This window comes from Doryrhamphus excisus, chromosome 7 (genome assembly GCF_030265055.1).
Source record: "Doryrhamphus excisus isolate RoL2022-K1 chromosome 7, RoL_Dexc_1.0, whole genome shotgun sequence".
Lineage (NCBI taxonomy): Eukaryota > Metazoa > Chordata > Actinopteri > Syngnathiformes > Syngnathidae > Doryrhamphus > Doryrhamphus excisus.
This window is the reverse complement of record NC_080472.1, coordinates 6,505,130-6,518,757: the sequence shown is the minus strand read 5'-3', so window position 1 is coordinate 6,518,757 and position 13,628 is coordinate 6,505,130. Positions and strand designations below refer to the sequence as shown.

Genomic DNA, 13,628 nt, shown 5'->3' with positions numbered 1-13,628 from the left:
TGTGTGTTCATCGGTTACTGTGATTGAAATGTTCACTTCATTTGGCGACGTTAATACATGCCAATATATCTATATATAATCCATATAAATATGTATAATGCATACTATTGAATGAACGTGCATGGTATAAAATGTGGTATTGTCAGGCCGATGCAGGCAGCTTAATTGTCACCAATCTGCCTTAGTGTGAAGGAGTTAGCTCCTTGCTAAGTGTAGCCTCCTGCTTCTAAACGGCTTAGGAAGACACGTTGGACGGGCACCGGATCATGTTGTCCTCACCTTACTTTACCCCTGCACGGCCGATTTGCTTATGTACACTGTATAGGTGTGTCAGGCCGGGTACAACATAATGGATTCAGAGGATAAACAAACAAAAGGTGAGCGCTCTAACTTGTATACTTTCCTATGAAGCAAAAGGAGTTGATGAAATTGTCACTCGGTCACATGTTGCAATCGTCCAATAAGACCCACGTGGTGTGAAAGATAAGCACATACTCCTTCCTTCCTGTGTGAGGCAACATGGCGATGTAGCAACTTCCATTGGCTAAATAGCCCACCTTTAAGCAGCACCGAGGCCCTCTTTACTTTAATTGCTTACTTTTGTGAAAAACCTTCAAATACGTCAAATAATTGGAGTGTGTTTTAGTGGCGCGAGAGGAGGTGCAATTGTCTACCACAACGCGAGGGGGCAGAGTTTCCCAGAGTGCGCAAACACAACTCTCGTCGACTCAGACAGGCTGGTGAGCTTCCGGTGTGGTGTGTGGGAGTGGGTAGTGAACCGCGACGTCCCCATCGTTGTAACGTTTCAACTAGCGATGAAGTGGACAATAACTATTGTCATCTACACCAACACCGGGTAAAAGTGTAACGTCTGTGAAGTAGAATATTGAACTTAAACTGCACACCGACAACATAAAGCGAAGCTCCCAAAATACACATGCATCGTTCTGCTTCTAGTGTGTACAATTTATTTGATTTGACATATGACTAGTTATGTATTCACTCTATTACCATCTTTTTATCTTTTTTAAGTTTATTCACATATAACGTATCAATGGAAAAATATATGTGCATACCACGCATAACAAAGAAATACAATTGATGGGAAAATTATATATGTAATGGAAGACTGACAAAGTAAGTCCAATTAATAACATACATTAGATGACATTGTCAGATTAGATGGTGTGGCTTATGGCGGCTCATTGATTCCGTGCACAACCACAATTGGTGAATTTTCATGAAATAGGATTCAATATTCATCCATTCATTTTCTATACCGGTTATCCTCACAAGGGTGGGGGTATGCTGGAGCCTATCCCAGCTGTCTTTGGGTGAGAGGCGGGGTACACCCTGGACTGGTGGCCAGCCAATCACAGGGCACATATAGACAAACAACCATTCCCACCCACATTCATACCTATGGACAATTTGAAGTGGCGAATGAAGCTAACATGTTTTTGGAATGGGGGAGGGAAGTGGAGTACCCGGAGAAAAGCCACACACAATAATATGCAATAATTATATAATAACAATAATGACTAAATATGGTAATGGGGTGGTGGTTAGAGCATAGAAATCTGTTATGACTTCCGATATACCAGTATTGACATCATTAGAGCTCTGTAGACATGAAGTAACACCCCTATAGTCACCTTTACGCCCCATTGTTCTTTGTTTACATCACATTATGCAGGCCACAGGATCACTGCAGAGACATAACAGACGGCCAAGCTACCCTGCTAACTAGTTAGCCTCTCCTATTTATGTACTTATTGTCTTTCAGACTGAGGGCTCCAGATGACGCTGTAGTGTAGACGTTTCTATTTGAACTCCACTGAAGGCTGAGGTACCAAATGCATGGACGACAACTGATGGCTACAAGAATACTTTATTGTTTCTCTTTACTGTGCTAACTTGTTCCGTGTCATAGCAACACTGAAAAAGGCACAGTGCTGCTGGCTGGACACCATCACGTCTGTGCTGCTGGTACACCACCACCTCCTTCTAGCTCCGTTTCATAAGAAGAACACGGTCCCTGCTCTTTGAATGTACCGTTTCTTCTTGGTTGGATCGCTTGGCCTCAAACTGCTACACCGCATACACCCAGTACACTGTTACTTACACTCGTGTACACATACACCCAGTACACCGTTACTTACACTCGTGTACACATACACCCAGTACACTGTTACTTACACTTGTGTACACATACACCCAGTACACTGTTACTTACACTCGTGTACATATACACCCAGTACACTGTTACTTACACTCATCTATAAATACACCCAGTACACTGTTACTTACACTCATCTATAAATACACCCAGTACACTATTACTTACACTCATCTATACATACACCCAGTACACCGTTACTTACACTCATCTATACATATACCCAGTACACCATTACTTACACTCGTCTACACTTACACCCAGTACACCATTACTTACACTTGTGTACACACACACACCCAGTACACCATTACTTACACTTGTGTACACCTACACCCAGTACATTGTTACTTACACTCATCTATATATATATATATATATATATACCCATTACACTGTTACTTACACTTGTGTACACCTACACCCAGTACATTGTTACTTACACACATCTATATATATATATATATATATATATATATATATAGTATACCCAGTACACTGTTACTTACATTCGTGTACACATACACCCAGTACACTGTTACTTACACTCGTGTACACATACACCCAGTACACCGTTACTTACACTCGCGTACACATACACCCAGTACACCGTTACTTACACTCGTGTACACATTCATGCAGAACACCTTTACTTACATGTGTATGTTTACAGCAATTCTAGCATGATTTATGGTGTATGCAAGCATGCTATTATTCACCATTCTCGTCGTGTTGTGGGTTGCAGTGAGGACAGGAGAGGATGGCAGATGGAGAGAAGGAGAAGGAAGAGTCCATGAGAGGCGCTGACGTTGTATTGTGTAATCAGCCTATGTTCTGAGAAGGAACATCACACCCTCGTGTGCCGGGATCTTATTGTGGCCTCCCACTCACTAGACGGGAAGAAAGGTGAGGACTTCACGTTGAGGTTGGAATTGCTATCGTGTTTTTAAACTTTTGCTGGATGGTCTCCCAGTGTGGGTGGGTGGGTGGGGGGCAACATGTGTCATGCTAACTTCATAGCTAAGCACAATGTTCTTCAACTAGAGTACAACCCACCTCGTATGTCCACTGGCTCCTCCCATCCACGTCAGCCGGACCACAAAGCAACTCGAGCCGCTGGACCCCCACCCTTCACATTTCAACACTATGCTCATGCTAATGTGCCAATGCTAATGTGGTAATCCATCCGTTTTCCATGCCGCTTATCCTCACCTTATCCTGCTGCTGGAGCCTATCCCAGCTGACTTGGGCGAGAGGCGGGATCCACCCAGGACTGATGGCCAGCCAATCCCAGGGCACATATAGACAAACAACCATTCCCACCCACATTCATACCTATGGACAATTTGGAGTGGCCAATCAAGCTAACATGTTTTTGGAACGTGGGAGGCAACCGGACTACATGTAGAAATCCCACGCATGCACGGGGAGAACATGCAAACTCCGCACAGAGATGGGCGAGGGTGGAATTGAACTCGGGTCTCCTAGCTGTGAGGCCTGCGCGCTAACCACCATGCAGCCCTATCCTGACCTCACTTATTTCATATTCTTTTGCAAGAGCCACATTGTCTGATATCATGATTTTATGATATCAGGATTTCATGATATCATGATATATATAATGGTTTCATGATATCGTGATTTCATCATGATTCCATTTCCAGAAGGGGGTTAGAGTAGGTCCTGGTAAGGAATGGTTGTCTGAGGTGACTTCTAGGACATACAGTGACAATATCACACGTGGGCCAACATGACAACACTTACACTGTACTTATATGAACATGGACGACATCACAGAAATATATATTTTTTAAACTCGAGTTGTCATGAAGTTAGTAGCGATCCAAGTTGATATAAATGTTTGCATCGACCCGCCGAGGAGGGGCGACTGAAAGAAGCGACCTCCCCCTTCTGTCATAGGCGTAGGGGAGAGGCGAGCCCCGGGTGGACTCCATTTCCCAGCGTGCATTGCGCCCCATGATGTTCCCAACAGCTGACAGACGGTGAAAGCCGCTAGCAGAGAGCTGTCTGTTGTGAGGGAAGAGGACAACGGCGGACTTCATCGTCACGTCGAGGGACTTTTCCACAACCTTGTTGCGTCGAGCCTCCCCTTTGGATTAAGAAAAGAAGTCTATTATTGTTATTATTTTTAGTTGGGCAGCCTCCGGGGTGGAAGCTGGGGGGACATCGGCGCGGTCAGGTGCTCCCTTCCACAATAGGTCGCCGGGGCTGCTGCATATGTCGGATTTCAGCCACTAACCTTTCCTCTGCAGCCCCCCCAGCCGAGCCCAAATGCCGAGGAATGGATAGTGTGACGACTAGCGGCGGGAACATGGTCGAGAGTGGCGAGAAGCCCGAGAGGGACGGCGGCGATGGAGGAGACTTAGCCATGGCCGCGCTCCACCAGTGCGAACTGATCCAGAACATGATAGATATCTCCATCTCCAGCCTGCAGGGGCTCAGGACCAAATGCGCCGCGTCCAACGACCTCACGCAGCAGGAAATCCGCACACTGGAGGTAAATGTTGCTCATGTGACAAAAACAGGCCAAGCCAGCCGTCGTGTGTCTTGTCAAACTGCGGAGTCATGACGTCCAGGGCTTATAGGCGTTCTGGAGAGACCCCCCCCCCCCGTCGTCTTTGTTTATGTGCACCACCCCCTGAGAGGTGCAGCATTCCTCCTCTTTCCCACATCCATGATTTTTCTCCTCGTTTGCTTCGTAGCACCATTCCTCCGACCTGATTGCATTTATTTGGAGACGTGCACGTGCTGCGTGTGCGTGTGGCGTTGGAGCCGAGAGGCCCACCCCGCTAGCTAACAAAGACACGTTCTTGTGTTTCAGTCTACATGAAGATGACCTACCATTGCTTTAGGCAGGGCCTCTGTACCCATGGATGGATGGAGGGAGGGGTGGATGGATGGATGCATGGATGGATGGCGGGAGGGAGGGGTAGATGCGTGGAGGGATGGATGGATGCATGGATGGAGGGGTGGATGGATGCATGGATGGAGGGGTGGATGCGTGGAGGGATGGATGGATGCATGATGGAGGGGTGGATGGATGCAGGGGTGGATGGAGGGATGGATGGATGCATGGAGGGAGGGGTGGATGGATGGAGGGATGATTGGAGGGAGGAGTGGATGGAGGGATGATTGGAGGGAGGGGTGGATGGAGGGATGGATGCACGAAGGGAGGGGTGGATGGATGGATGGATGGCTGGATGGATGTAGGGATGGATGCATGCCTGGATGGATGCATGGATTGATGGAGGGATGGATGCATGGAGTGATGGATGGATGCATGGATGGATGGACAGATGGATGGATGGATGCATGCATGGATGGAGGGATGGATGCATGCATGGATGGAGGGATTGATGCATGCTCCTGCATTGTTCCTCTCCACTGCTACTGTTTCAAGTCACATCTCTAGCTGACCTTGACTGGGGTCTTAAGCAACCTATTGCACATCTGTCGACCCCTAACTGTAGAAAAATCCAATAGTACACATGCTGCATTGCCAGGGTCCTCCAATACGTCTTCTACAGGACGTATCTGCATCCCAGCTGGGATCTGCAGCAGACATCAGTGAAGGGATGCAGCTGATGTTACACACAAACATCATTGTTTACAGTATGAATCGTCATGAACACACATCAGGTGTCCCAAAAGACACACGAGGCGTTCAGGTGCATGTCATTACTCCGTCATGCCCTCTGGGAAGCTCAGACAGGAGTATATACTGGACTACATCCTCTGGCTTTCTTCACATGGATGGACACTGAAATGGAATAAAGCCATTGTCAGAGTTTCCCATCCACACTTGCCTCACGAAGCAATGTGCACGTCATCTTCATGGTGTCCATGCGTGTGCACGTGGTCTTCCTGGTGTCCGTGCGTGTGCAGGTCATCTTCATGGTGTCCATGCACATGCACATCATCTTCATGGTGTCCGTGCACGGCGTCTTCATGGTGACCATGCGTGTGCTCGTCATGTTCCTGGTGTCCATGCGCGTGCACATCGTCTTCATGGTGTCCATGCACGTCATCTTCATGCTGTCCGTGCGTGTGCACGTGGTCTTCATGGTGTCTCCTGTGAAGCGTCTACAGGGTTGGTTTCCACGCTGTGCTTGGTTGTTTATCCATATTGTCATGTGCCAGATGAATGGAGGAATCATATCGTGGAAAGTGGAGCATGATGATGTGAGGAGCAATGCTGCTGCTCCTGATGATGCTGAGGAGGAGGAGGAGGACATTCTGTGTCGTGTTGTTCTTCAGAAGGACAGATATGTCTCCATGCTGGCTCATGCTGCCATGTAGATGATGGATGTTTTTATTTTTGGCTGATGGTTAGTTAATTGCACGGAATGCTGCTGATTGGCTATGAATTATCCATGTGTGTGTTGGTATGTTTTCTGACTTAACAGGAATATTTCATAATGCTTTGATATTCTGGCGTGCACTGCACTGTGGTCCTGGCCCGAAAGGCCGTGATGACGTCCTGCCTGGAGTCAGCAGGCGTACACGTGGTCCTGGGAGTAGATGTGATATGATGGAGTACTTCTTGAGTCCTGTAGGTGGCCTACTGTAGGATGGAGCCTACACAACAGTGCCACGGCCGCTTCTCTGCTTTGCTTTTGGTAGCCTCAAAGTCTCTTCCTGCAGCGCCGCTCAGGGATGGACCATCTGGCCGACAAGTCATGCTGTGGTACACATGGCAGTCATGTACTTTGTATATCGCTGCAATGTAGTAGCAAACCAAGCGCTGCTTTGTGCTCCTGTCTGTGACGTTAACGGCCAATGGGAACTTTCCCTGAACTCACTTGGAAACTAACTTTCACCCTCTCAGATTTGCCATGATTGGGGCTTGTTGTGCTGCTGCGTTTGAAACGTGCAGAAGGTTTGCCAGAGACCTCCGTGGCGTCACGGCGGCTGTTCAGAGCGTGCGCCCGAATACAGTGCACCTTGCTGGGCCACAGCAGGTGGATCCTCACCCTCGCAGCTCTGGTTCTCCTTGAGAAGCAGAACAGTATTGGTTTCATTTTGAAATCCGTATTAATGTCCTCCTCCTAGATGCTGACTCTCCGCTGTAATGTGGAGGCATTTCTTCTTCTTTTTTGCTATTCCTGCTTCTCCTCCATCACAGGACATCATGATACTAGGTTCTCTAATTCCGTGGCGCGGGGTGTTAGTGCGAGGCGCAGCCCACGTAGTGGTAATTTGGGCCAGTGCACCACTGTGCGCAGCTAATTCGGTCATTTGATGAGACTGGATGGCGTCGAGATGGGCGTGGCGGCGCACCAGGGGAGGAGTCCACATTGTCAGCTTGGCGCCAATTTTGTGACAAAACAGCCCACCAAAGGTGCAGACAAAGCTTGGAACGTATCCGACCCGGTCTATTCTGGGCGCAGGCGAAGCGCATCCTGCATAATGGTAAAATGGCTGACAGGCGCACAGCGCAGACACGTCACCAACATTTTTCAGATTTTTCAGTGTCACGCACATTTCAGTGTAAAAAACAATGTCCGACCACCATTTAATGGAAGCATCTGAACCAGCATGGACATTTTTCTGTTCATTGTGCCTTCACATCTGGGACATCACGCACAAACTCAACCTGACGGCAGCTGAAAGTATGATGCTAACCGGGGTCGACTCTACACTGGGGCGGGGGCGGGGTTTGGTGACTGCTTTGGTGACGACTAGTGGTCATACTGACAAATATATACGTACATCTCATTTGTGACGTTTCCATCTGAAAGAAACAGGCCAAAGCGCCGAGATCTAGAGATTAGCATGCTAGTGCACCAGCAGCACGTGTACACACGGTACATGGAATCTATATACAGTACATACACGTGTACATACAGTACATGGAAGCTACTAGGCTCGGGCAATATGGACCTTAAGATGTATCACATATTTTTGGGAAGTATCACGATATGACCATATAAAACGATATAAAAGGTACATTCATCAGAGTCTTGTATAAAAAGCTACAAACCCTAAGCCATATGATGAAATAGACTTGCCTCAAATGGTAAAGCACATGTATTTCTTGGTAACAATCTGGCTAACTGTTCAAATGGATGACAGCCTCTGCACACATTGCTACTAAATCTCCAACCAACTGTAACGCATGTGCTTGTCACGAAGGAAGATGTAGTAGCCATGAAATTCCAACTTCAAATGGACGATATTTTTATGACACTGTTTTGTTTACGCAGACATGGGGCAGACGGCGCTCTTAATTTGAAGGACGGTCACAGAAGTGTGTTCCGTGTGTGAAGAATGTCTATTTCCATCTAAGACGAGCTGCGTTCAAAATAAACGTGCGTCTGGTATTTGTTTCACTCAGAATCTGCACATCTTCATGGGACATTGGAAAACCTGTTTTCCAGGTTTTTCCAGGAGGTCCGCCGAGTAAATACTTCCCCACACCAACGTTTGATTCATCTTGTGTATCCACCGCGGAGCACATTAACTCAGCTTTATCATTTCTACCCGTAGAAGACATTTTTCTGTCGTTGGAAGAATCTATACCGCTATATCAAAAATATCGCCTAACTCCGAGAAGCTACATACAATACTACATGCACGTGTACACACAGTACACGGAACCTATATACAGTACATCCATGGGTATATACATTATATATCCATGTATGTACAGTACAAACACATGTACATACAGTATATGGAACCTACATACAGTACATACAGTCCATACACACGTACACAGTACATGGAAGCTACACACGTGTACATACAGTACATACACATGTACATACAGTACATGGAACCTATATACAGTACATACACGTACATACAGTACATGGAACCTATATACAGTACATACATGGGTATATACAGTATATACCCATGTATGTACAGTACATACACATGTACATACAGTACATGGAACCTATGTACAGTACATACACACTTGTGCATACTGTACATGAAACCTACATACAGTACTTACACGTGTACATACAGTCCATACACATGTACACACAGTACATGGAAGCTACATACAGTACATAGACGTGTACATACAGTACATGGAAGCTACACATGTGTACATACAGTACATACATGTGTACATACAGTACATGGAACCTATATACAGTACATACACATACATACAATACATGGAACCTATATACAGTACATACACACGAGTACATACAGTACATGTGACATATGCTGGCACAAGTTGATTTCCACCTTGTGAGTACTTGTGCACTCTGGATGGTTTTGTAAGGCCATCGATGATGACATCCTGTTTTGGATCATACCACTTTGAGGGTTGTGTCTTATGAATGCGTGGTCCTGCTATGGATCGTACCACTTTGAGGGGTGTCTCTTATGAATGCGTGGTCCTGCTATGGATCGATTGCAGCGTTGCAATGACGAAGCAGAGCTGTCAGCAGTCTGACTTCCTTGGTCTTTACCGGCACCGTTTCATCACCGCTTCTGGCCACTTCTTTAACACTCCTACACGTACGACACAGCTCAGCAGTACCTGCTAAAACCTGGACCTGGTACCTCCAAAGTACTCCTTACTTTATCCACCTTTTCTTTGGCGCTTGATCTACTCTGTTTCTACTACTCCAGTCTTCTTGCTCTATCTACTACTCTAGTCTTCTTACTGTACTGCTGTACTGTATGTTTGTGTTGCTGTGCTATACTGTACTTGTGTGTGTACTGGTGTGTGTGTACTGTTGTACTGTACTGGTGTGTGTACTGGTTTCATCCATAAAGTGAAAGTCTCTACCATTGGCTAAACCGATATGGTTCACCTTAGGAATGGAATATTTTCCTTTCAACAATTGCATCCATTCCAAACGGTCTATGTCTCCATTCCCAGCGTCCAGCTGAGAAGGCATCAGCTCGGCCCATCAGTACTGAGTGAAGACGGTGGGGTGGAAGTGGTTGTTCTAGCATCGTCCTGCAGCGTCATGAAGAGCGGCTCCAGCGGACTTGACACGCTGATTTGTTATTCCACTTTGTTATTCCACATGAAGTGTTGTTGGGCCTCTCCAGTGAGAGGATGATGATAGCAGGCTCTCCACACGGAGAGCTAAACGCTACTCCACGCTACGCTTGCTAATCCCACTCAGTCTGGCCCCCGACGAGCACCAGACACCGACGGAGGGGGCGGCACGGCTCAAGTGGCCGTCTCCCAACCCGAAGGTTGCAGGTTGAATCCTGGTGATCATGTGGAAGTATTCTTGGGCAAGACGGCGAGGCCCAGTTGCTGCTGATGCTGTAGGAGATCAGCGGGTGGATGTGCTAGCGGCCCCTGGAGGTGGAAAGGCACGGTACAAGTGACTTCTTTTACTCCGGCTTGTGATATGTTTGTCAGCGTGGGATTTCAAAGCATTGCTCATCTGTGACAGTAAATGGGCCAGCGTGTCTTTGTCTTTGTACTCTTCTTGTTGTGGCAGCCATCATGGGGCGGCGTGGCGTCTCTGTGTTTTCACAGAGTTTGCTGTGTGCAGCGTGAGCTGTTTTGGCTGCATCTATATTTAGACATCTTCCCTTCCTACGCATTTTCAGGCTTGCTTGTTAAATAAGAACATCAAGTGACGTGCAAGAGGAAAGGGGAGGGGAGAGTCCCGGCCAATCGGCGGTGCTGCTGCTCATGACGTGACAGCTGCTGCTGTGTGTGTGTGTGTGTGTGTGTGTGCGCGCGCGGCTGAGAAGAAGACAATAGAGAATGTGGCGCTCACGTGAGTTCAGAGGAAGCACAACAGAGGCAATTGCAGCAACGCTGACCCGTGTATTTCTGTTTTGACCTGCAGTTTGAGCGTGGTGGAGCTAGGAGAGTAGAACTAGAGGATGGACGCATGCAGGCGGCATTCTTTCTACCTGCAGCCACCCAGGATGGGTTGGCTCTTATGGGGGAGGGGGTCCTAAGGCACAACTCCTATGATTATGCCAACATTATGAAGACATTTATATATACTAGTAAAGGTTCGGTATTATTTACTATCATTTATATCTAAAACGTCTGCAACCCGAATCAGGATAAGCAGGGTGGATGGATGGATGGTTGGATTATGAGTGGATTTATGGATGGATGGATGGTAGATGGATGGATGGTGGATGTATAGATGAGTGGATGGATTTATGGATGGATGGATGGATGGATGTGTGGTGGATGTATGTATGTATGGATAGATGATAGATGGATGGATTGATGATGGATGTATGGATGTGTGATGGATGGATGGATGGTTGGGTGGATGATGGATGTATGATGGATGGATGGATTATGAGTTGATTTATGGATGGCTGGATGGTGGATATGTGATGGATGGTGGATATGTGATGGATGGATGGTTGGATGTGTGGTGGATGGATGGATGTGTGGTAGATGGATGGATGAATGGATGGATGTGTGGTGGATGGATGGTTGGGTGGGTGGTGGATGGATGAATGGATGGATGGTTGGGTGGGTGGTGGATGGATGAATGGATGGATGGTTGGGTGGGTGGCCAGGTTTATAACATCACTCATGCTTCTTATTGGAGTGCTTCGTCTTTACTGTTTTTGTGTGTGACGAATTGATTTCATTCTAAAGCCCCGGCCACGCCAATTAGAGTTGGATGAGAAGCTGAGGTTGAGGTTGAGGTCTTTTGATACAGTGTACTTGCATCATCATGTTGTGGAAATGCAATTCATGAAACCTGCTTTCAAAATAGTGTTGAGGACAGTGTTGTTGATGTGCCATAACTGCTAGGAGAATGATGGTGCCCATACCAGGACCCTTCAGCTGGTCGACACCACGGCTGTCACTCGTCTCCTCCTGGTCGTTTAGCTGACAGGTGGTCTCTGACGCCATTTCTCTCCCCGCCGTCAGCACCACCCACGTCTGTTGCGGCTTTCTCCACCCTGCACCAAAAATAATATGAAAGAAGCCTGTTCCTGTCTTGGTTTGTTGCCATGGCCCTGCTTCCAAGCTACGTAGCATCCCGCAGACCTGGATGAGGGACTTAGCTTGCTCTTAAAGAAGTCAAAGGCTGGCTGAAAGACACGAGTGACAATGCCCCCCTTGTTTTGCTGCTGTGGAAAGATGCACCATGACATTTACATGCGGTGTTTTGTTTTTGTTAGAGCTCTGTGTTTCACATGCATGGGAAAATCCCACTGAAATGTTGCTGACGACTCAGAAGAGGCGTTGCTAGGTAACCTGACGTCACAGGGCCGCAGTGGAGCACAGCGAGGCTCAAACAGAAGGCCAGCTCATTAGCCATGTGGAGTACAGACCATGCTACCTCTGGACCTTGTGTTCCATCCACATGCCTGCCAACATCGGTAGCTGGCATGGAGGAAGTAGGAAGAAGCTCCGTGTCTCCTTCCACCCTGAGAAGAAGATCTTTGGACCTGAAGAGTCAGACATGCAGCTATGCGGCTATGCTAATGCAGCTATGCTAATGCTCTTCCACTCTGTGTGAAGCCATGTGGAATGATGGGAGCTAACTCGGACACCTGCTCATGCTGTTAAATGAGAAAATGATCATAGTCATCCCTCACCACACTTTGTCCAACATATATCCATTCATGAATCATGGCCTCTATCTGTGCCCTGTGATTGGCTGGCCACCAGCCCAGGGTGGACCCCGCCTCTCGCCCAAAGACAGCTGGGATAGGCTCCAGCACCACCGCGACCCTCGTGAGGATAAGTGGTGGAAAATGAATGAATGAATGAAGGAATCATGGCCCTTCAGACTGTCATGCTGTGACCAGCTGCTAGTAGGAAACACATATTTCAACAAATCATAGTCACATAGTTTTTGCCCAAATGTAGCATAAACATGGCTAAAAGAAGACAAATATGAATTGACGATGCGGTGTTGTGATATGTAGTACTCTACATTGGTCACTAGGTGTCAGTGATGTTGTCAGTTGGCTCAGACACACAAGCACCAGACTTGATCAACAGGCTTTTATTGCCGGTCGAAAATGATCTGAATGACCCTGTCCTCACTTCCTGTCCTTGCTATGTCGACTGTATTGGCTAATAGGCGTTTAGAGGTGACTGTATGGGTGTTAGGTCATGTTTACAGGGCTCTAATCAGGTTAGTGGTTAGCCCACGGGCCAAACAGCTAGGAGACCTGGGTTCGATTTCCCGCTCAGCCATCTCTGTGTGGAGTTTGCATGTTCTCCCCGTGCATGCGTGAGTTTTCTCTAGGTACAGGAACCAATAAATAAAACCTTTGTTCACATGGCGTGGCTGACTTGATGCAGTGTTGGCATACTCTGAGCTACTGCCACCTAGTACCACAATACCACATGACTTGTATAGTATGTCCACCAGCAAACAGGATCTTTTCATAGAATGCCATATAGCGAGGGAGCGATAATGGAACAGTGACGTCATGAGGGAGGGCTGTATACGTTTCTGTTTTGATATCAGACATCATGTTGTTCCCTTCT

General features: G+C 47.1%; 1 protein-coding gene across 15 annotated transcripts in view; it reads left to right on the top strand.

Annotated features, from left to right (window-relative positions):
• The window catches only part of ksr1a (kinase suppressor of ras 1a), a 30,054-nt gene continuing 16,426 nt past the window's right edge, over nt 1–13,628 (top strand). For 3 of the 15 annotated variants that reach the window (XM_058077774.1, XM_058077773.1, XM_058077758.1), the window contains exons 1-5: nt 1–377; nt 1,787–1,849; nt 1,934–2,051; nt 2,925–3,085; nt 4,100–4,697. In XM_058077774.1, coding sequence (XP_057933757.1) covers nt 4,482–4,697 — 216 coding nt within the window. In that variant the 5' untranslated portion in view covers nt 1–377; nt 1,787–1,849; nt 1,934–2,051; nt 2,925–3,085; nt 4,100–4,481. Of the gene's footprint in view, nt 378–507; nt 741–836; nt 857–1,786; nt 1,850–1,933; nt 2,052–2,924; nt 3,086–4,099; nt 4,698–13,628 lie in introns of those variants that run through there. The other 12 variants (XM_058077770.1, XM_058077759.1, XM_058077769.1 and 9 more) reach the window with 12 other exon arrangements.